The sequence below is a fragment of the Homalodisca vitripennis genome, chromosome 4, assembly GCF_021130785.1.
Source record: "Homalodisca vitripennis isolate AUS2020 chromosome 4, UT_GWSS_2.1, whole genome shotgun sequence".
In the NCBI taxonomy this organism is placed as follows: Eukaryota; Metazoa; Arthropoda; class Insecta; order Hemiptera; family Cicadellidae; genus Homalodisca; species Homalodisca vitripennis.
The window spans coordinates 205,821,505-205,837,973 of record NC_060210.1 but is presented as its reverse complement, the minus strand read 5'-3'; the positions used below and the strand labels follow the sequence as shown (position 1 = coordinate 205,837,973).

Genomic DNA, 16,469 nt, shown 5'->3' with positions numbered 1-16,469 from the left:
GTATCAGACTGTTATATATTAAAACATTGCTTCTTTATATCAAAAGCAATAAACATGAAGTATTAAGCGAAATTAGCCTTAGTTACCCAACTAAAAATAGAACGAACTACGCTTTCAGCACAGTACGACTAAACGCGGTTCGGAATTAACAAATTCATTTTATGTGGCCAAAATTTTGTTTATACATTTACGTAATGAACTTAGAGATATGGAGAGTGGCAGTGTCGCCGTTTAGAAGAGGAAGGTAAATGGCTGGTTGCTTCGCACAATTCGCATCGGCTGTTATCTTATGCGATTATTGGAATATAAAAATAAAAGAACAATCGAGGAAAACTGAGAATAATGAATATCTGATACATATTCAGCAATAATAAACTGAATTTTAGCCGGTTGGAAATGTATAATAAGTCAATAACCCTAAGTACTCACCTTTTTACCTTGACTCTATAATGTCGAATTCATATGTTTCATAAAACTTATAAAACAACAACAAATATACATGCATGTTTTCATATGTTAATCATACGGTCAACATTAGTAAATATATGATGTCTTACCATTGAAATGGAAACTGTGTATGATGAGGAACTTCCAGTTTTGAAGAGGATTAAAATCCCAATGGTTTGGGAGCGAATGTCGTGTGGAATATGCATTAAGGATCTCCAACCAGACAAGTACGACGTGGCTCTGAATATTATCCAAGTACGAGTAGAACTGATTAGCTCAATATACTCACGAGTGATTACGCTTATACTTAAATAATAAACTCTTCATTGTGCATTTTTAGTAGACTATTTGATAAAATAAACCAAGGTCGTTAATTTAGATATAAGAGAGTAGATCAAAATATTGCTTACATTAGTTATTGCAGTAAACAAATGTATCCTTTTGTAGGCCTATATTGAGTGTAACGACGTGGCACATTAAAAAAGTTAGTCCGTGGTATTGATACCGTATTATAATAGTGATCATACTATCATATGTGTTTATGCGTTTGCAAATGTTATATTAAAACTTTTATTTAGAATAGGTACGTGTATAATAGTACTTGTACGGGTAATGGCAAACAACAGAATTTCTCGTCTCTAGCGTTAATTACTCAAATACCATATACATGATTTGATTTCGTTGGAATTAATTTGGAACAATAATGTCAAACTGAATTACGTAATAGACTTATAATAGTGTATTATAGTAAAGTTATATTTTTATGTGTGAAAGAAACATACGCATTTTAGATTATAGAAAATAACACCACTTTATTTATACTAAGTTTGAGCAGCACAGTACTTACAGTTTTTACTGTTCAGAGTAAACTTGTCTGACAGCATTTAAATCGTCGACAGCATTTAAATAGTTTCATTATTCGAGTGTTAGTCGGTTATTATACTGCAGTTTATTTACTATACTGTACTGAAATGTGAATTTGAAAGTTAATTCTTTTAAGTGCTTAAGATTAATTTATAGTAAAACTAGCTGTTTCCCGCGGCTTCGCACGCTTATCGTAAGCTTTGCCCGTGGTTGAGCACTTCTGGTTCAAGCGAATTATGTTTACAACACCGATGTAGATTTGGCCTTGTAGCCACGATCAGGAAAATCTGTCAATAGTGTATGTTTTTATATTTGTATCCTTACATGTACTTTATTATAAAGTGGTCTTCTATTCAAGTTTTAAGTTCAATCAATAATTTATTTTTAAGACAAATATACACCATCTTAGTGCCTTCAAATTGTTTTTTGCTACTTAATATACGTAACTGTGTCGATATTGCAGTTTATTACTTGCAGGCGCTTTGAAAATTTTATGTTTTGTAGCACTGCCTGGTGGCGAATTACACCAATGGGCATAGAATATAAACCTTCTCCATCGAAAAATACATACAAATTTTCATAACGATCAAACGGACAAACATTACCACCTCTCTAAAAGTATGCCTATGTTACTTCCAGGAACGTGTAGAATCACTGTACAAAATTTCACGATGTTTCGTGCATTGGTTCCAGAGTTATAACGGAACATACAAACAAACATTCGCATTTATATATATAAAGTTTTTAAAGCGTATAAAACATGATTCTCTCACTATGCACCGCAACCAACAACTATTCATACATAATCAGCACATACGCATGATGACAGCAACCTTCTGTTTGATTCCAGAATAACTTCTTGGACGATGACCCTCTGTGTAAAGCCAGTGCCGTGCTCGGCAACGACGTTGCTATACAGGAGTATCTGAAAGTGGCCTTACACTGGATACAAGACACACAGTCTTTCTTGGCCGTAGAAGACAGGACAGACCGGGCTGTGGGTGTGCTGATAGGTAGTGTCAACGAGCGGGACGCCTGCACAAATGCCATGAATGGCACAAGAGTAAGCAAGTGGTTGGGCTTTATTTTGAAATTATACCTTTTGTCTACGTTGCCTCCTAGTAGTATACAAAATAATATAATCTAAATTATAAATATATGTATTATTGTGTTTAATTGTTGTTTCTATTAACTCCGAATAATATCAATTCTTACAAAACCAACATTCAGTCTAAAAACAGCATGTGACTGCCATGACAGCATATATATTGTAGCATTTATCGAGCGTAACTAATTTAACTTTTTCTATTTGTTTTACTAATATAGTATAGTACGTTTTGTTAACCATCTACATGATATAAGAGGGCAGTTACATTGGAATAAGAAATAGTCTTTTATTACAAACTATCGTTGGTGGAACATGGCACATCACTGGCGCACCCGGTCAACTGGTCCTAGTCTCTAGGACTAAGTCAGACCTAGAAAACTATCGTTGGTGGAACATGGCATATCACCGGCGCACCCGGTCAACTGGTCCTAGTCTCTAGGACTAAGACAGACCTAGAAACTATCGTTGGTGGAACATGGCACATCACCGGCGCACCCGGTCAACTGGTCCTAGTCTCTAGGACTAAGTCAGACCTAGAAACTATCGTTGGTGGAACATGGCACATCACCGGCGCACCCGGTCAACTGGTCCTAGTCTCTAGGACTAAGTCAGACCTAGAAACTATCGATTGTGGAACATGGCACATCACCGGCACACCGGTAAATTAAAACAATCATTGTTACCATGTGTTAAATTGTAAGGTAATTTATAAGAAAAACACATTTATATGTTTAAGAGTTTTTGAATCTAAAAATATTAATTGAATGAATGATCAGAAAGAGAATTTTTTCTTATTTCGATTTCTATTGCATTAAAAGCTGAATCACGTCTTCATAAAATATACAACATTAATGAGGTATTATTATAAGACACCAAATGGTTTACTCTAAAAGTGACAGCAACATTTTCAGATTAATGTTTCATGATGGATGAATTAATGGATGAATCTCGATAAACTAATCTGGTTATAAAGAATCAGATTCGGTCTGTCAGAGTTAATTTCCTGTCTAAGATATTTCCAGTATTATTGTGGAGTTTGGCTTATGATCAGATCAAGAAAATGAATACCAATTTCGATCATAAAGCGTCTTCTTTCGGCTCTTTTAATTTACCTTCCATCTAACCAAATTCGATTTCCTTATGTGCAAACATTCACTGAGGTGGTTTTTATAACAGCGTTTAATAGTATTTTCTTTGCGTTAGATAGTTTATTCATCATTGGTGCAATCTAAATAATTTAAAATTAGGTAATAACTGCGTCTATGCAATCTGCATTACACTACTGATCAGGAACTTTACAATAGGTAGTAATTTTCTAAATTTTAAATGTAAACAAAATATTTTTGCCTCTTTGATGAACTTCAGCTGAAAGTATCAGTTCATTTTGTATTAAGTGTCGTAGTGCAGTCTACCGGATCGAAGGTAAAAATTTCAAAATAAACAACTACTTAGAAATTAAAATTATTAAAAAAAATATATTTTCCAGTGGACCAAATTGTGAATCCAAACCACTGTCGACACACACAAAATGTCGTCAAAATCGGTCCAGTCGTTTTGGAGGAGTTCAGTGACATACACATGCACACGTGAAATACATATATATATATATATATATATATATATATATATATATATATATATAAAGATATGTAAATACACACATACACACACACATATGTACCGTTATATATATATATATATATATATATATATATGTATATAGTTTGTAAATATAATTATTTGCAAACAATATAGTCCAGTTTTCCTAACGATTTGAAGGGAAAAGGTACTGGTTTAAGCGCTCTTCAACCAACTCGGAAACTTGTAATCCTATTAAGACCAAATACAATACTGTACCAGTATGTTTTATGTCATAAAGAGATAGTACAGGAGCTAAAATAGGGGACGAGGCAAAGTTTTAGCGTTATGTAATCATATAAACCATATTTGGTAACATCTCTTACAATGTAGATGTTCCTTTAGTACAGTTGAAATACATATAACTATTAGAGAGGACACCAGGGGCTTCCAAAGTTTCAAAGTTAATCTTATGGGGGAATTCGGTTTAGAAAAAATGTATTCAAAAGATACACGTGTTGTTGAGGTAGTTATTCTCAGCCTAACAAACAAGTTGATGACAGATCATTGAACGATAAAATATCATGTGAGAAATGATATTGTTCTTTGTTTTAGAAAAATATTTATACGTAAAGTGTAGTTACACTTCCATAACATAAATAATCTGGTTAACTGGTGTCTCATTTTAAAAGTATTCATAGTAATGTTATTAATATAATAATTAGTTTTAGTAGAAAACCTCTCACTGTAAACATTTTTATTTCAGATCTATCAAAGTATACCGATGAACAAAATGCAAAAGTTTTTGGCACACGTCCATAAACAAGTAAATCAGTTTGATGTGTTCGGCGTCGAAGCTCTGTACGAAGTTTACATATGGTGCGTTGTTCGTGAATATAGAAACAAAGGTTAGTTAAACATTCAAAGTATTACCTAAATAAAAACGAAACAAAATATTTTAATCATACGTATGTTCCTTTACTATAATCGATAGCAATGATAAGATCCCGGATTGCAATGGATACGGGTTTTTTTGAGGATCTCATTTAAGAATTTATCTTACATCATGCTAATGCAGAGTAATGATTCTCCACATCATTCATTTTACTCAACAATAATGCATAAACAAGGTCAACAGCGTACTATTGAAATGGAAAACTAGTATAAAAATGTATACGATTTTTTAGGTTCTGAAAATTAATAGATCAGTTAAAATATTTGTATTATTGTGATTTTTCGGCCTCCTGCTGAGACAGATTGGATTCGTGGAATCCTCATAGGCTTTATGAGGACTATGTGTATGGACCAACCTTTGTGTGACTCATAACACCTAGACAAAGTTCCGTACCGAGGATTCACACCTACTATTGTGCGTCAGGTATAGCATGGCCAGTGGCCGCGAGATGCGCAGAAGGCAAGGAGTCGAATAAAGTGGTGGGGGAAGGGAGCGACTCAGTCAGTTTTCGTGCAAGGTCTGGTGTATAGTGCGTCAGGTATTGCATGGCCAGTGGCCGCGAGATGTGCAGAAGGCAAGGAGTCGAATAACGTGGTTGGGGAAGGGAGCGACTCAGTCAGTTTTCGTGCAATGTCTGGTGTATAGTGCGTCAGATATAGCATGAACAATTGCCGCGAGATGCGCAGAAGGCAACGAGTCGAATAAAGTGGTGGGGGAAGTGTGCGACTCAGTCAGTTTTCGTGCAATGTCTGTTGTATAGTGCCTCAGGTATAGCATGACCAATGGCCGCGAGATGTGCAGAAGGCAAGGAGTAGAATAAAGTGGTTGGGGAAGGGAGCGACTCAGTCAGTTTTCGTGCAATGTCTGGTGTAATGTGCGTCAGGTATAGCATGACCAATGGCCGCGAGATGTGCAGAAGGCAATGAGTAGAATAAAGTGGTGGGGGAAGGGAGCGACTCAGTCAGTTTTCGTGCAATGTCTGGTGTATAGTGCGTCAGGTATAGCATGACCAATGGCCGCGAGATGTGCAGAAGGCAAGGAGTAGAATAAAGTGGTGGGGGAAGGGAGCGACTCAGTCAGTTTTCGTGCAATGTCTGGTGTATAGTGCGTCAGGTATAGCATGACCAATGGCCGCGAGATGTGCAGAAGGCAAGGAGTAGAATAAAGTGGTGGGGGAAGGGAGCGACTCAGTCAGTTTTCGTGCAATGTCTGGTTGTATAGTGCGTCAGGTATAGCATGACCAATGGCCGCGAGATGTGCAGAAGGCAAGGAGTAGAATAAAGTGGTGGGGGAAGGGAGCGACTCAGTCAGTTTTCGTGCAATGTCTGGTGTATAGTGCGTCAGGTATAGCATGACCAATGGCCGCGAGATGTGCAGAAGGCAAGGAGTCGAATAAAGTGGTGGGGGAAGGGAGCGACTCAGTCAGTTTTCGTGCAATGTCTGGTGTATAGTGCGTCAGGTATAGCATGACCAATGGCCGCGAGATGTGCAGAAGGCAAGGAGTAGAATAAAGTGGTTGGGGAAGGGAGCGACTCAGTCAGTTTTCGTGCAATGTCTGGTGTATAGTGCGTCAGGTATAGCATGACCAATGGCCGCGAGATGTGCAGAAGGCAAGGAGTAGAATAAAGTGGTGGGGGAAGGGAGCGACTCAGTCAGTTTTCGTGCAATGTCTGGTGTATAGTGCGTCAGGTATAGCATGACCAATGGCCGCGAGATGTGCAGAAGGCAAGGAGTAGAATAAAGTGGTGGGGGAAGGGAGCGACTCAGTCAGTTTTCGTGCAATGTCTGGTGTATAGTGCGTCAGGTATAGCATGACCAATGGCCGCGAGATGTGCAGAAGGCAAGGAGTAGAATAAAGTGGTGGGGGAAGGGAGCGACTCAGTCAGTTTTCGTGCAATGTCTGGTGTATAGTGCGTCAGGTATAGCATGGCCAGTGGCCGCGAGATGTGCAGAAAGCAAGGAGTCGAATAAAGTGGTGGGGGAAGGGAGCGACTCAGTCAGTTTTCGTGCAATGTCTGGTGTATAGTGCGTCAGGTATAGCATGACCAATGGCCGCGAGATGTGCAGAAGGCAAGGAGTAGAATAAAGTGGTGGGGGAAGGGAGCGACTCAGTCAGTTTTTTCGTGCAATGTCTGGTGTATAGTGCGTCAGGTATAGCATGACCAATGGCCGCGAGATGTGCAGAAGGCAAGGAGTAGAATAAAGTGGTGGGGGAAGGGAGCGACTCAGTCAGTTTTCGTGCAATGTCTGGTGTATAGTGCGTCAGGTATAGCATGACCAATGGCCGCGAGATGTGCAGAAGGCAAGGAATAGAATAAAGTAGTGGGGGAAGGGAGCGACTCAGTCAGTTTTCGAGCAATGTCTGGTGTATAGTGCGTCAGGTATAGCATGACCAATGGCCGCGAGATGTGCAGAAGGCAAGGAGTCGAATAAAGTGGTGGGGGAAGTGTGCGACTCAGTCAGTTTTCGTGCAATGTCTGTTTTATAGTGCCTCAGGTATAGCATGACCAATGGCCGCGAGATGTGCAGAAGGCAAGGAGTAGAATAAAGTGGTTGGGGAAGGGAGCGACTCAGTCAGTTTTCGTGCAATGTCTGGTGTATAGTGCGTCAGGTATAGCATGACCAATGGCCGCGAGATGTGCAGAAGGCAAGGAGTCGAATAAAGTGGTGGGGGAAGGGAGCGACTCAGTCAGTTTTCGTGCAATGTCTGGTGTATAGTGCGTCAGGTATAGCATGACCAATGGCCGCGAGATGTGCAGAAGGCAAGGAGTAGAATAAAGTGGTGGGGGAAGGGAGCGACTCAGTCAGTTTTCGTGCAATGTCTGGTGTATAGTGCGTCAGGTATAGCATGGCCAGTGGCCGCGAGATGTGCAGAAGGCAAGGAGTAGAATAAAGTGGTGGGGGAAGAATGCAACTCAGTCAGTTTTCGTGCAATGTCTGGTGTATAGTGCGTCAGGTATAGCATGACCAATGGCCGCGAGATGTGCAGAAGGCAAGGAGTAGAATAAAGTGGTGGGGGAAGGGAGCGACTTAGTCAGTTTTCGTGCAATGTCTGGTGTATAGTGCGTCAGGTATAGCATGACCAATGGCCGCGAGATGTGCAGAAGGCAAGGAGTAGAATAAAGTGGTGGGGGAAGGGAGCGACTCAGTCAGTTTTCGTGCAATGTCTGGTGTATAGTCAAATCAAATCAGATCAGTTCTTTATTGCTTTTAGACAATATATAACATTGTATAGCAGTCGTCATATATTCAAACAGCAAATATACTACACACTCACACACAGTCAGACTTACATTTCAATCATTCACACTAATTCACACTATCTTTGGATCCAGATTTTAAATTTTGGTAATTTTAAGATATTTTTAGATATCCCAGCGACTCATCATTAAAACTCCTCTAGCGAATAAAATGCTTTTGACAACCACCAAGGCGTTTGAGACGAGTTTTGAATTGGTTTTGATTAGTTGACATTTTTTTACAACTTTCAGGGAGCTTTGTTGATTAAAAGCCGACCGCCATACCTTGATGCGGGTAAAATTGCTGTAGATAGATACCGCACAGTCTATGACATATGGACTCTAAAGTTGTTCCCTGGCTCTAGTCTCATACTGATGAATGAAGAGTCCCTGCCACCGGACCTAAAAGTTTGCACTTCCGATTGACAGTACAGGATGACAATGGAAACATGAATAGACGACCATGGGCAATAGTCAGCAAAACCTAGCTCCCTAAAAGAGTCCCTACACGACTCTCTGTTTAATTCCAACTTTGCAATAATTCTAATTGCCTTTATTTTTGAAGCCTGAAGAACGCGTTCCATCTTGTGTTTGGCACAGCCCCCCCCACAAGTCCCTTCAAGCCTATACGCAAAAGTTGCGGATAATATGAGACCCGAAATATGCCCGTCATTTAAGACTTCCAGGTGGAACAGTAATTTAGCTAGGCTTCGCAAGGCAAAATATGCCACGAAGTAATTCTAGCACATATCTATTGTTAACGTTGGTGTTTCAGTCCCAGGTCAGACCTTGATCAAGTGTATCATCCCCAGGAAATTTTTGTGGATCCAGTTTCACTCTAAGAGGACAATCGTCCCACAAATCACAGCAGGTTGCCTTGTCAAAATATCCCTTGGTCTTTAGGCTAGAAATTGATGGACATTTTGAATTTTTGGATTGGTTGAGCTGTATTTTTCAAATTCCATTGTTCCAGGTTTAAAATACTGAATGCATGAAGTCACGTTTCCACAAATGATGTTGATTTCCAACATTCTTGTGGTAAGTTATTTCCTTTGAAGCAAAGAGTCGTGTCGTCGGCATACTGAATCAGATCACCATGGCTGGATCACTGAGTTAAAGGTCTACAGGGACGTAAACTAAAAAAAGAAATAGGCCCCAAGAATAGAACCCTGAGGGACCCAACCGTTGGGCCTATTTTAATTTTGCTAGAGATGACATTCGAAATTCTGCACGCATTGATACTCGATTCTTAAGATAAGAAGCAAGCCCACTCGCGTTTGGCAGACCCCGAGAACGCCACATTATTTGTAACTGGATGCAACAGATGTTTCATGATGCACACAAAGTCAAATTGCTTTTGAATAGGTACAAGAAATATGCTGCAGCACTTGTTCTCGCCTTTCACAATGCCGATCAAACAAACATTTGTGTTCAAAAGACTGCTTTACAGCGTCAATTGTTGATCTGTTTTTTCCTGAAGCCAAATTGTTCAGGATTTAGAATTTACATATGCTTTCTAGAAAAGCTTTTCAAGTCTTTCAACAAGAAAACCTTTTCAAAAAATTATTTGCTATTAAATAACTGGGATAGAATTGAAATTGGTACGAATAATTGAGCTGGGTTTTTGCAAGGATCGTTCTTTTTTAAAAATTCGGTTTATAACTTTAGCTGTTTTCAGTAGGACATGGGAAAAGTTGCAGGAAGGATTCCCAAATGAAAAAAGTAGTTATTCAATTTTTGTGAGTGGCCTCAAAAATGTACCTAAAAAGCAACGTTTTTGAGTAACCAAAACTGACATTCCCGGTTAGCCGCCGTCACCACGATTTTTATCTCTTGAATTACAACCCCTGAACCGACACGGTGCTAAACTCCTCACACAACACACAGGGGGCCAGAAGGCCATGGACTGCAAACCTGGGTTTCCCTAACACCAATTTCATGATCATCGAGGTTCTAAAAATTGAACGAATCAGTCGAGGCCACAGAAGAGTGAAAAAATAATTATTAAATTCGTTTGGCAACCTGCAAACTGATCATCTAATTACGCGTTCATTAATTTTGATTGTGATATAGACTCAAGGTTTTCGGTCCAAGTTTGATTTATGTTGCCGATTCCATTGAATTATTTTCACTAATTGCAGTTTTTTAGAAAAGTTTTCACAACTTTTCTCAGGGCTCTATTGACCGTCCATGGAGCTTTAGCAGCTTGAATGACCTTTTCTATAGGTGGGGGGAATTTTCCTTCGATATGATCCTTGGTAAATATGTTTTTAAAATTTTCCGTTTTGTGTTTGGACAAAATATTGGAGTGAAAAAATTTGAGTTTTATCTCTGGAAATGATGAATCCCTTTATGGGGGGGGTGGGGGGGGGGGGGGGTGGGGGGGGGGGGGGGTGGGGGGGGGGGGGGGTGGGGGGGGGGGGGGGTGGGGGGGGGGGGGGGTGGGGGGGGGGGATTAATTCTAAATAAGGTTATGTAATTTAGTCAGTTATATTCCTTACGAGTTACAGTTTCTCTATCATAATGTAGACTGATACAATAAACTATTAATATTACTCTAAGCACCCTGTGTTTCAGCCTTATTTTTCTTATTAACAGAATAGTTAGATTTTGATTGTATCTCTTTAATGTTCTCTCTATTTAAGTTTTGTTTTATTTGATAATTAAAATTTTAAGTGCTTTCTTTTATTTGTTTAGTTTTACATATAACTTTGTAAACATTACAATTTTATTTTATTTAAATACCTACATGACTTGACGCGTGCCATGCAATGTTGTACAAATTGTTATTACGGCAATAAAGAATTTATTTATTTATTTATCATATTTGTCAAGTATCAATACAGCCCTGAAATTTCTGTATTGTTTCGTCCAATATATGCGTTATGTCTTAAATTGTTTGGTCTTATAGATGTGTTATGTTTTTATATCGTTTGGTCTTATAGATGTGGTATGTTTTATATCGTTTGGTCTTATAGATGTGTTATGTTTTATATCTGTTTGGTCTTATAGATGTGGTATGTTTTATATCGTTTGGTCTTATAGATGTCAGTATGCTTTATATCGTTTGGTCTTATAGATGTGTTATGTTTTATATCGTTTGGTCTTATAGATGTGTTATGTTTTTATATCGTTTGGTCTTATAAATGTGTTATGTTTTATATAGTTTGGTCTTATAGATGTGTTTTGTTTTATATTGTTTGGTCTTATAGATGTGTTATGTTTATTATCGTTTGGTCTTATAGATGCGTTATGTCTTAAATTGTTTGGTCTTATAGATGTGTTATGTTTTATATCGTTTGGTCTTATAGATGCGTTATGTCTTAAAATTGTTTGGTCTTATAGATGTGGTATGTTTTATATCGTTTGGTCTTATAGATGCGTTATGTCTTAAATTGTTTGGTCTTATAGATGTGTTATGTTTTATTATCGTTTGGTCTTATAGATGTGTTATGTTTTATATCGTTTGGTCTTATAGATATGTTATGTTTTATATCGTTTGGTCTTATAGATGTGTTATGTTTTATTATCGTTTGGTCTTATAGATGTGTTATGTTTTATATCGTTTGGTCTTATAGATATGTTATGTTTTATATCATTTGGTCTTATAGATATGTTATGTTTTATATCGTTTGGTCTTTTAGATATGTTATGTTTTATATCGTTTTGGTCTTATAGATGTGTTATGTTTTATATCGTTTGGTCTTATAGATATGTTTATGTTTTATATCGTTTGGTCTTATAGATGTGTTATGTTTTATTATCGTTTGGTCTTATAGATGTGTTATGTTTAATATCGGTTTGGTCTTATAGATATGTTATGTTTTTATATCATTTGGTCTTATAGATATGTTATGTTTTATTATCGTTTGGTCTTATAGATATGTTATGTTTTATATCGTTTGGTCTTATAGATATGTTATGTTTTTATATCGTTTGGTCTTATAGATGTGTTATGTTTTATTATCGTTTGGTCTTATAGATGTGTTATGTTTTATTATCGTTTGGTCTTATAGATGTGTTATGTTTTATATCGTTTGGTCTTAATAGATGTGTTATGTTTTATAATCGTTTGGTCTTATAGATATGTTATGTTTTATATCGTTTGGTCTTATAGATGTGTTATGTTTTTATTATCGTGTGGTCTTATAGATATGTTATGTTTCATATCGTTTGGTCTTATAGATGTGTTATGTTTTATTATCATTTGGTCTTATAGATGTGTTATGTTTTATATCGTTTGGTCTTATAGATATGTTATGTTTTATATCGTTTGGTCTTATAGATGTGTTATGTTTTATTATCGTTTGGTCTTATAGATGTGTTATGTTTTATATCGTTTGGTCTTATAGATATGTTATGTTTTATATCGTTTGGTCTTATAGATGTGTTTATGTTTTATTATCGTTTGGTCTTATAGATGTGTTATGTTTTATATCGTTTGGTCTTATAGATGTGTTATGTTTTATATCGTTTGGTCTTATAGATGTGTTATGTTTTTTATATCGTTTGGTCCTTATAGATATGTTATGTTTTATATCGTTTGGTCTTATAGATGTGTTATGTTTTATTATCGTTTGGTCTTATAGATATGTTATGTTTCATATCGTTTGGTCTTATAGATGTGTTATGTTTTATTATCGTTTGGTCTTATAGATGTGTTATGTTTTATATCGTTTGGTCTTATAGATATGTTATGTTTTATATCGTTTGGTCTTATAGATGTGTTATGTTTTATTATCGTTTGGGTCTTATAGATGTGTAATGTTTTATATCGTTTGGTCTTATAGATATGTTATGTTTTATATTGTTTGGTCTTATAGATGTGTTATGTTTTATTATCGTTTGGTCTTATAGATGTGTTATGTTTTATATCGTTTGGTCTTATAGGTGTGTTATGTTTTTACACCTAAAAAAAAGAAACAGTTTACCAATTCTTGAAATAACATATTTTACTTTTGTAATTCATAATGATAGAAATAACCAGGATCATTTTATTTTAAATTATGTTGTCACTTGAGAATGTATTTGTGTTTTTAGATATGATAAGTGGTTATAAATTAATCATAAAATTAGGAATAAATTGTCTTTTACATTAATTTTACTAAGCTTATAAGAGTAAAATAACAGTAAAAATAAATTCAACAAAATTTTATGACTATTCCTGGCACTTAAGATCCATGTTACATGTTAAGATCCAAAATTTCATGTTTTTAGATTAAATACACATTTTAAATACAGCGTGCACACACTAACTGCAAGTAAAATAATTATACAAATAACGGCATAACTGTGTCACAAGTAAATAATGATTCAAGAAATTATTTAATTACCTTTTATTATTGTAGATATTTAATAGAGCACTGATTTTTAAAATTTATGTACAATCACAAGGGTTAAAGTAGTAAAAGTTTAATATTACAAAGTTACTTTAACTTTTGCTCATTGGTTAGAATCAAACATCCAATGAGTAATATTTAGAATATTTGTTAATATTATCTTTCATCTGCATATAATTATTAATATGTAATTTAAAATAAAGTGACATACTACTAGTGAATAGTGTAATTACTGCTCTGTCACATTATTAAAATAATTTATTTGCACAATGGCGTACATTGTACTCAGATTATTATTTCATGTATTGAGTTGTGTTAACAGTCATTACGCAATAGACAAGACCACAATATTACCGATAGCAATTCTACACCATGTTAAATAAATCAATTTTATAGATGTATTGTTTGGTCCAACTTAAAGATTGAATAGTTTTTATCTTGAGATTGATAAACGTCAATTTTTTTATTTGAATTTTTATGTTTTTTTTTATAGAAAAGGGTTGAATTTACTTTTGGAGCCTGTTGAATGTAATCAACTGTTTCTGTGTAAACATAGTTTTATGGCAGTAATTATATTTATTAATTCATTTAACCACTATTTTCAATTTTGTTTACATTTATAACCTTGAAAGAATAGAGTAAGCTTGATAGTAACATCACTTCTTATATCAACATTTTCTGTAAATGCTGATGAGCATAGAGTTAGAATATATTCAGATAGAAAAATAAAAAATATTGCAATAAAAATATACTTTTGACTGTACTGTTTAGCAAATGTTAAGTATGCAGTGTTTGGTTAGTACTGTGATGTAAATCGGTTATAAAACCCATGTTAGTTGTCTATTTACAGAAGTAGGCTTCTCTGTCCTGTGTATGTATATATATATATTTTCTTGGTCAGGAAACAAGGTGAAATCAACTACGGAACAAAAAATACATAGACCATAGTAAATTACAATGGCGTTAAATATACACTTTTAGACAAATTTTCTTGATCGTGGTAACAAGCAAGGCAAAGTAACCATTGGCTAAATATGAATGGGAAATATAATTCAATCAAACCAGAAGTGCTAATACATATGCAAAGCCCATAAAATTGCAGCCGAAGCCATGCGTAACTGCTATAATAACCAGAAATCAGAAGACTTTATTCATGAGTACAGAATTGGCGTCAAGTAGTTAACAAAATTAAACATAGTACAATAAAATGGTAGAGTCATTTCTTGTAGAGGTCGTCATTTTCTCAATATTCATTTCTTTTTAGAGGTCTATAAGGGATGTTCTCCAGTTTAGGACCTCTTCTATGGTGTCGAATGGTCGATCCAGTAACCATGTGGTGAGTCGTCTTCTCATGCTGTGTGCACCTTCTTCTTTGGCTGCCTCGGGTAGCAGGTTGAGGAACTTGGGCTCCAGGTAGGAAGGCTTCTCTTCAAAGATGGTCAAATGATGTGTCGGTAGAGTAAAGTTCGGGGCCTGTCGAATGTTGTATTTGTGTCCATCAGTACCTCTCTGTACTTTGTATGAAGTTTATTTTTTGACGATGGAAGGATTGTGAAGGAAACATTTTTTAATGATTAGTGTTGTGTATAGTTTTTTATTAAGTGCATGTTTTAGAGTTAGTGAAGTTGACACACAACATGGTGGTTGTGATTTCTGACTTAGGCGTGCCACAACGCTTTGGTATGATTTGTTTATTTTAACCTAGTTTGTAATTAATTATGTATTAGGTTAGTTATTTACCTGGAGATGAGATCAGATTGCAGATCTTGTATCGTAGTATTACTGATTTTTTTGTTTCACTGAAATAATGGCAAATGTCCGGAAAAATCCTGTTTCCTTCACCTCTCTGTAACTGTAGAGTGCTAGTGTAAGTGGCTACCTTTAAGATGTACAGGCAAACCATTGGATATGCAATTTTTGCTACTCTGGTACTAACTTATGGATTTTATCCTCTTGATGACATAGAGGCTGCTACTTTTTTTTATCCTGAGGGAAAAGGGCGGTTTGTCCCCGTGCTTAGTCCTAAAAAGGACCTTTGCGCCTCCATTACTTATTATTTGTGTCCTCCTGGAGGACTCCTGTTCTTTGATACCCTTGGGGCTGAGGAGATATGCTCCCAGGAATTTTTTCCGAGTTTCTAAGATGGCAGGACAATCTAACCAAATGTGCTCTGCTGATTCCTCCTCTTCTCCACAGAGTCTACATTCGTCAGTCTGGCTAAGGCCTACCCTCATAAGATGTTTCCTTAGGGGGCCATGTTCTGCCAAAATCCCTAATATCAGTCTTATATCCTCCTTACTCTGATCTAGGAGAGCTGCCCACCCTTTAGCGTAAGAAGAGATAAACATTTTGGATAGCATTAATCCTGAGACTCTTCTCCAATTATTGTGTCTTATCCTCATTTTCCCAATCTTTGACCAGAGCTTTAATGTTGGAGAAGGCTATCCCGCAACCTGGCTCAGGCCCTACCATTATGAACTCTGCTCTATTTTTGGTGAGGATGTCTGTTTTTTCATTCCCATGAATGCCCTCATGGCGCGGCACCCAACCGATTGTTACTCTGTTATTCATAGCCAGCTCAACTAGAGCATTCTTACATTCCCAGACTGCTTATGAGTCAAACGAACAGGTATCAAGTGTCTTTAGTGCAGCCTGGCTATCAGATAGTATCAAGTATTTTACTATTTTGTCCTCATTTGTATGAGTCTTCTGGAGCATAATTCTATTGCCATGACTTCCGCTAGGAAGACCGTGGCATGTTTTCCCAGGGCAACTGCTATTTTAACTCCTTGTCCGTATATTCCGTATCCCACCCTAGAGTCAAGGCATGAACTGTCTCTGTAATATTTCATGACTCTTTTTGTAGGGTAGACCTCCTTTTTAAATCCATTTCTCCCTTCCATCAATAGAGATAGTATATGGTTTTTCAAAGGAGTATT

General features: G+C 36.5%; 1 protein-coding gene across 1 annotated transcript; it reads left to right on the top strand.

The window, feature by feature from the left end:
* Positions 1–538: 538 nt before the first annotated feature.
* LOC124361397 lies at positions 539–9,094 on the top strand. Its single transcript, XM_046815446.1, has 4 exons — positions 539–702; positions 2,162–2,374; positions 4,764–4,905; positions 8,967–9,094. The coding sequence occupies exons 1-4, from the start codon at positions 565–567 to the stop codon at positions 9,092–9,094; spliced, it is 621 nt and encodes a 206-aa protein (XP_046671402.1). The 5' UTR covers positions 539–564.
* The last annotated feature ends 7,375 nt before the right edge of the window (positions 9,095–16,469 follow it).